Source organism: Morus notabilis, unplaced genomic scaffold (assembly GCF_000414095.1).
Source record: "Morus notabilis unplaced genomic scaffold, ASM41409v2 Scaffold184, whole genome shotgun sequence".
Classification (NCBI taxonomy): Eukaryota; Viridiplantae; Streptophyta; class Magnoliopsida; order Rosales; family Moraceae; genus Morus; species Morus notabilis.
The window spans coordinates 1,452,771-1,459,943 of NW_010387636.1; the positions used below are offsets into that span (position 1 = coordinate 1,452,771).

The 7,173-nt window shown below is 37.3% G+C and overlaps 1 protein-coding gene across 1 annotated transcript; it reads right to left on the reverse strand.

Annotated features, from left to right (window-relative positions):
• Positions 1-900: 900 nt before the first annotated feature.
• LOC112095351 (uncharacterized mitochondrial protein AtMg00810-like) lies at positions 901-1,467 on the reverse strand. Its single transcript, XM_024177140.1, has one exon. The coding sequence runs from the start codon at positions 1,465-1,467 to the stop codon at positions 901-903; it is 567 nt and encodes a 188-aa protein (XP_024032908.1).
• Between the last annotated feature and the right edge of the window lie 5,706 nt (positions 1,468-7,173).

Sequence of the window (7,173 nt, forward strand, 5' to 3'; positions counted from 1 at the left end):
CTCCTTCTTCGGTGGCGCCGCCTCGGCCGCTGCTCCCTCCATCGCCTCACGCGTGTAGTGGAATTTCTTCGTGGCCTAGTAATGGCGTCGAGGTTTGTTAAATTGAATCTTTGCTGTACTCTAGTCTTTGCAAATTGCAATTGATGATTCTTGTTAATTTTCTTTTTAGAAAGAGCGATTTATTTGAGAGATTATAGTACAAGTGCTGGGGTCTTTTGTAGAATTTTAATTACATTCATTTCTTATGTTCTCCAACTTTTGATTTGTTATTGTTGTTCAATTATTTATCTTGAAAAATGTCTCTGCTATTACTTTAACTTAAAAAATAGAGAAATTGTATTTTTCATTCATACTTTGTGATTAGTCTGTACATGGTTATATAGGTAGAAAATACAATCAGCTATCCTAGAATCACGTCCTAGAATCAAGCCTAACTATTTTGTTCACACTCATCATACAACTGTGGTGTCTCTAAATTAGGAAAGAATAGATTACAAGGATCGAGAACAAATCTCAACACTCCCCCTCAAGTTGGAGCATAGATGTCACACATGCCCAACTTGTTCAAAAACTTTGAGAACATTCGACTTGAAACTGCTTTGGTGAGGATATCAGCCAACTGATCTTCTGATAGAATCTTCGGTAACTCCATGATTTTGTCATCTAACTTCTCCTTGATAAAGAATCTGTATGCCTCGACATATTTTGTACGATCATGTTGAACTGGATTATGAGCAATGTCACATGCCGCTTTATTATCACAAAACAGTTGAATCAGTTGCCTAGATAGATAGCCCAAATCCTTAGTCTTAGCCATAATGCCTCACAAAGTCCTAGTGCCATACCTCTGAACTCAACTTCTGCACTTGAGCGAGCAACAACATTTTGTTTCATGCTTCTCTATGTCACAAGATTACCACCTACAAAGGTAAAGTAACCGGAAGTAGATCGCCTATCATCCACGGCACCAGCCCAGTCAGCATCAGTATACGCTTTTATGCTTTGATGATCTGAGTTCTTTGTAAACAAAATTCCCTTTTTAGGAGCAGATTTCAGATACCTCAAAATCCGCATAACTGCATTCATATGTTGCTCTCCGGGATTATGCATAAACGGACTGACAATACTTAATGCATAAGCTAGATCTGGTCTGGTATAGGCTAAGTACACCAATCTCCCAACAAGTCTTTGGTATCTTCCTTTATCAGCCAGTACCTGGTTGGGCTCCACATATAGCTTTAGGCCTTCTTCCACTGGTGTATCAATTGGTTGGCATCCTAACATTCCGGTTTCCTGTAAAAGATGTAAGACATATTTCCTTTGGGATAAAAATATTCCTTTATTGGATCGAGATACTTCAATCCCAAGAAAATATTTCAGAAGACCTAGATCTTTCATTTCAAACTCTCTAAACAAGTACTCCTGCAGGGCCTTTCTTTCTTCAGAATCATTTTCTGTAACCACCATGTCATCCACATATACAATGAGTGTAGTGATCTTAGCCTGCTATTTTTTTAGGAATAAAGTATGATCTGAATTGCTTTGATGGTAGCCAAATGCTTTCATAGACTTCGTGAACCTTCCAAACCATGCCATCGGGGATTGTTTTAACCCATACAACGATTGTTTTAGTCTGCACACCTTCCGACTATGCTTCTCGTGTCTCATGCATCCATGTGGGAGATCCATGTAGACTTCTTCAAATAATTCACCATGCAAAAAAGCATTATTCACATCAAACTATTGTAATGGCCAATCCAAGTTTGCAGCTAGAGACAACAGAACACGAACAGTGTTGATTTTGGCTACAAGTGTGAATGTCTCTGTGTAGTTGATCCCATAGGTTTGAGTGTATCCCTTCGCTACTAGCCTCACTTTAAAGCATTCAATTGTGTCGTCAGCTTTGTACTTCACAGTGTAAATCCACCGACATCCAACTGTTTTCTTTCCTGGTGGAGGATCAACAAGCTCCCAAGTTTCATTCTTTTGTAGGGATTTCATCTCTTCATTCATAGCTGCTTTCTACCTGGGGTCGACTAAAGCTTCCTGCACACTGTTAGGAATAGATACACTAGACAATTGATTAACAAATGACATATTTGATTCTGACAAATGGTGGTTAGATATGTAATGACTCATGGGATATTTGACTTTATTGGATAGCTCAGGTTCATATGTGGGTCTAGGGATACCTTTGGTGTGACGCTGTGGTAACTGTCGTTTATATGGCTCATGAACACCTTCAGGAAGTGATTGGTATGATACGTCGGACAAAGGCAGCTCCACATCTTCAGTTTGTGGAACGAGAATCTCAGATTTAGGCAAATTTGCTTCTTGTGTTACTGGGTGTTCATCACTACTTTGATCCAACGTTATACCACTTAAATCCAATTCACCCATCTCATGGTTCACTGGTCCAGGTTATGAGTTGTCACCACTATAATCCATTGTTATACCACTTATATCCAAGTTGCTCACATCCTGGTTACCAGACTTTGACGATTCAACTTTATCAGAAGTGGGATAATCATACTCTAAAAAGTTGTAATCTAGAGTCTGAATTTCCTTCTGGTACTTCCCCTGAACTTCAAGCTCAGAAAAATACATTGTGTCTTCATGAAAAACAACATCCATTGTAATAAACATTCGACGTGTGGGAGGATGATTACACCGATATCCCTTTTGATAAGTAGCATACCCAACAAAAACACATCGTAGCGTTCGAGGAGTTAACTTGTTGCGTTGATGCTTATGGAAGTGTACAAATACTACACAGTCGAAAACATGAAGAGGTAAATTTGGTACGGCTGGGGCAACAACTGCTTCTGTGAGAGTTTGGAACGGTGTCTGAAAATCAATAATGCTAGAGGGTACCCGATTGATTAAATAGGCTGCTAAAGCAAGCACTTCTCCCTAGTAGGATAACGGCATATGGGCATCTATCAATGAAGCTCAAACAACTTCCAATAAGTGTCCATTTTTCCTCTCAGCAATCCCATTCTGTTGAGGTGTGTTAGAACACTTTGTTTGATGGACTGTCCCTTGTGCTTCCAAATATTGTTGAAATTCAGTACTCTCATATTCTTCACCGTTGTCGCTGTGAAGAACTCGAACCTTTGCGTTGTGCTGAGTTTCAACCATTTTATGAAACTTTTGAAATAATAAGTTCACTTCCCCTTTGGATTTCATCAAGCACAACCATGTCATCCTAGTACAATCATCAATGAACGTTACAAACCAATGTGATCCTCCCAAAGTAGTGACTTTAGACGGACCCCAAACATCAGAATCTATAATCATAAAAGGAAGTGGACTTTTATTTAAACGTAAGGGAAATGAAGCACAATGGCTTTTTGCCAGTTCACAAACATCACACCAAAAACTAGAAACATCAAATTTTACAAATAAATTAGGAAACAACTTTTTTAGATATCTAAAGGAAGCATGTCCCATACGCCGATGCCATAACCAAATTTCCTTTTTTTTTTGTTTTTTCTCCCCCTCAGAGCTATCCACCGTCAGAGCATGTTGTAATTTGTCAGAACTTTTGGACACCAAGTCCAAGTAATAGAGCTTTCCCCACCTAGTACCATAACCAATCATCTTCCTGGTTTGAATGTCCTTAAACACACAAAATTCAGGCCAAAAGATTACAATACAAGATAAGGTTTTTGTTATTTGGAAAACTGAAAAAAATAATCTAAAGATGGAACAACTAAAACTGAATCTAAATTTAAGGTATCGATGAGAGTTAAAGATCCTTCCCTAGAGACTGGGGTCGAGGTTCCATTGGCAGTAGAAACAAACTTTTGTAAGGAGGTTTTAAGAGGTGAGACCTGTCTAGAATCAAATATCATATGATCTGTTGCACTAGAATCAATTATCCATGCACTATTAAAAACAGGTGTACAAATATTAAAAACCTTACCACCATTATCTGCAGCTATTACCAACACCGAGGCTTTTTCAGCAATATCCTCTTTTGTTTCAACAACTGCTGCAGTGGATGTTCTTTTCTGATCTTTCTTAGACCGGCTATGATCCCACCATTCTGGATATCCCACCAGCTCGAAACAATGACTTTTGGTATGACCAGTCCAATTGCATTGGGTGCATTTGTAAGTGGACTTGTCAATACCATTGGTCGTTTTACCAATGTTGGGTCGTACTCGGTCTTGTTGATTCTGGTTAGGCTAGTTACGAGCCACCATGGCAGAAGCTTCAGATGTTTCAGACACGCCTTTCAAGGTGATAAGGCATACACTCTATTGTCGAATTAAAGAATAACACTCCTCCAAGTTTGGAGTTGTGTCACATCGCAAAATCTCTCGTCAGATTTGATCAAACTCCCCATCTAATCTAGCGAGGAATATGTGAACTCTTAATCATTCAATGGATTTTCGGTATGCTGTGACATCGTCAGGATCCTTCATGACTACCTTATCACGATAGTCCAACTCTTGGAATATTTAAGTGAGCTTCCCATAATAAACAGAGAGTGTTTTGCTTTGTTGTTTGGCAGTAAAGACCTTTTGGTTCAAAGTGAACACTTGTAATTCATCGGTTCCATCATAGAATGCTTTTGAAAAAGCATCCCAAATTTCGTAGGCAGTGGGTAAGCGTAAATAACGCCTCATAATTTCTGGAGACATCGACATCAATAGCCATCTTCTGACCTTTTGATTTTCAGCATACCATTTCTCATTGCCTTTATCCGATTCTGCAGGCTTTATCTTGCCACGAATGTGGGAGATCTTGTCTCTTTCAGCAATTTGCATTTCCAACAATTGGGACCATATGTCATAGTTTGATTCGGTAAGGGTGATTCCTGCATTAAAGACTCCCTCGGACTGAACTACAACCGGAATGGATTTAATCCCAGACAATTCATGATTTTTTTCACTCATTTTTTTTAATTATTTTTTTTAAGAATTAATAATACTACAAACGTGAGAACAAACTTTGTAAAGTAAACTTTATAAGCAATAAAAGACAAACTATATTGTTTTCCTGAGATTAATCACGAAGCATATGGCTTTCACTGAGAAACACAGAAACAACTCGGAAAGCAAAGAGCCGTGACGGGTGATGACGACATCTGGCGAGCAGATCGGTGGAGGCAGCGAGTCTGGGCGACGAGTCTAATCAGTGAAGGCAGTGGGTTTGGACGCGACATTTTCAGACGGTGGCAAGCGACAACTTCCAACGACGGGGATGGTTTTGATTTTAATGATGGCTCCAAATGGAAGAGCACACAGGTATGGGTCTGATCAATATATATATATATATATTATTCATGGGCTTGTGGTTTAGTTTGATTTTGGGTTTGAGAAAGAAATCTGATTTCTGGGTTTTTGATTTTGGTTTTGAGAAGGAATCTGATTCCTGGTTTTTTTTTTTTTTTTTTTTTTTTTTTTTTTTTTTTTAACTTTTAACTCAGACGATGAATGAACAATAGAATCTAGATTCTATGATACAAACTTGAAACATAGAGAAATTGTATTTTTCATTCATTTAGTCTGTACATAACTATATAGGTAGAAAATACAATCAGCTATCTTAGAATCACGTCCTAGAATCAAGCCTAACTATTTTGTTCACACTCATCATATAACTGTGGTGTCCCTAAATTAAGAAAGAATTACAAAGGAGATTATAAGGATCGAGAACAAATCTCAACACTTTATTGTTTCTTTAAGGAATTGTCTTCAAGTTTTATTTTGCGTAATATGGTTACCCCCATAGATTCCATTTATTCCGGTGCTTGTGAAGTTTGTTAAATTTGCTGTGTTGGTGTAGTGGTAGTGAAACAGCTGCGCGAGTGCAACTCATGAGTTATTTTCAATTTACAAGGGAAGTAAAAAGAGTGAAGTAACACACCGGGAACCGAGCGAAGAGGACGTCAGACCAAGAGTGAAGTAAATGTAAATATATTGTGTTAGAGCGAAATTTCATCCAACACTTTACTAACGTCCCTAAACTAGAAATTTAGATTAAATAAACGAGCAATCTAAGGAAATCGGATGAACACTCTAAGAACGTAATTAACCTTTAAAAAAGTAATAAAAAACCAAATAAAAACAATCATAAGACAATTATATTCATAAATGAGTGTGTGTCCCTTTTCATCTCAAATTGAGAGAATTTATAGTACATTAGAATTGAGGGAGTTTAATTCTCCCATTGATTTGAGAGTTTATTCTCTCTTTAATTACAATGAGACTATTCACCTTTTTGTGAGTTGAAACTGACAAATGATGAATGTGAATTAATTTTCAATCATTCAATGTCTTCAATTAGCGTCGATTAATTCACTTGATGACATCATGCGACCTTGAACTTTTAGCTCAGGAGAACTTAGGCTCTGGTAAGCCTGGGCTCTGACGAGCTTGGGCTCGAAAGAGATTGGCCTCTGGCGAGCTTGGGTTCAGGAGATATTAGCCTCTGGCGAGCTTGGGCTTAGGAGAGATTAACCTCAGATGAGATTGGCCTCTGGTGAGCTTGGGCTTCGACGAACTTAGGCTTCGGCATATTTGGGCTCAGGAGAGCTTTTAAATTTATTGCGCGTTTAATGCTCCCGAAAATGCTGCCCAACACAGTATTTATTTTGTTTGTGATTTTTAGATTAATTTGGGTGTGAGTTTGTGGTTTTTAGATATGAAATGTGATTTGTTTTTTATTGTGATTTGGTAACTATATTACTTAACTACTAATAAATATTGTATTTACCTGTAAATACTTCACTAAATCTAATTTCAAATCTAGTAAATATTGTATTTACCAATAAATACTTCACTATATCCAATTCTTGATCAAGAAATTTTTTCACTAAATTTGAGTTTGAATATGGTAAATATAGTATTTATCAGTATTCATTGAATTTGGTATTTACCGGTCGCTGGCGGCGATGTTTGAACTTTTGGATAAATATAGTATTTACAAGTAAATAAGATGTTTACCAGTAAATGTGATATTTACTAGTTGTCAACGTTGTCGGTCGAATTTTTAGATAAATATGTTATTTACAAGTAAATACAATATTTACTGATTAATATGGTATTTACTGGTAAATACAGCGTTTAACAGTCGTAGGAGTCGGTGGCCAGATTTTTGGGTAAATATGATATGTACTGGTAAATACAGTATTTATCAGTAAATACAATTTTTATTGGT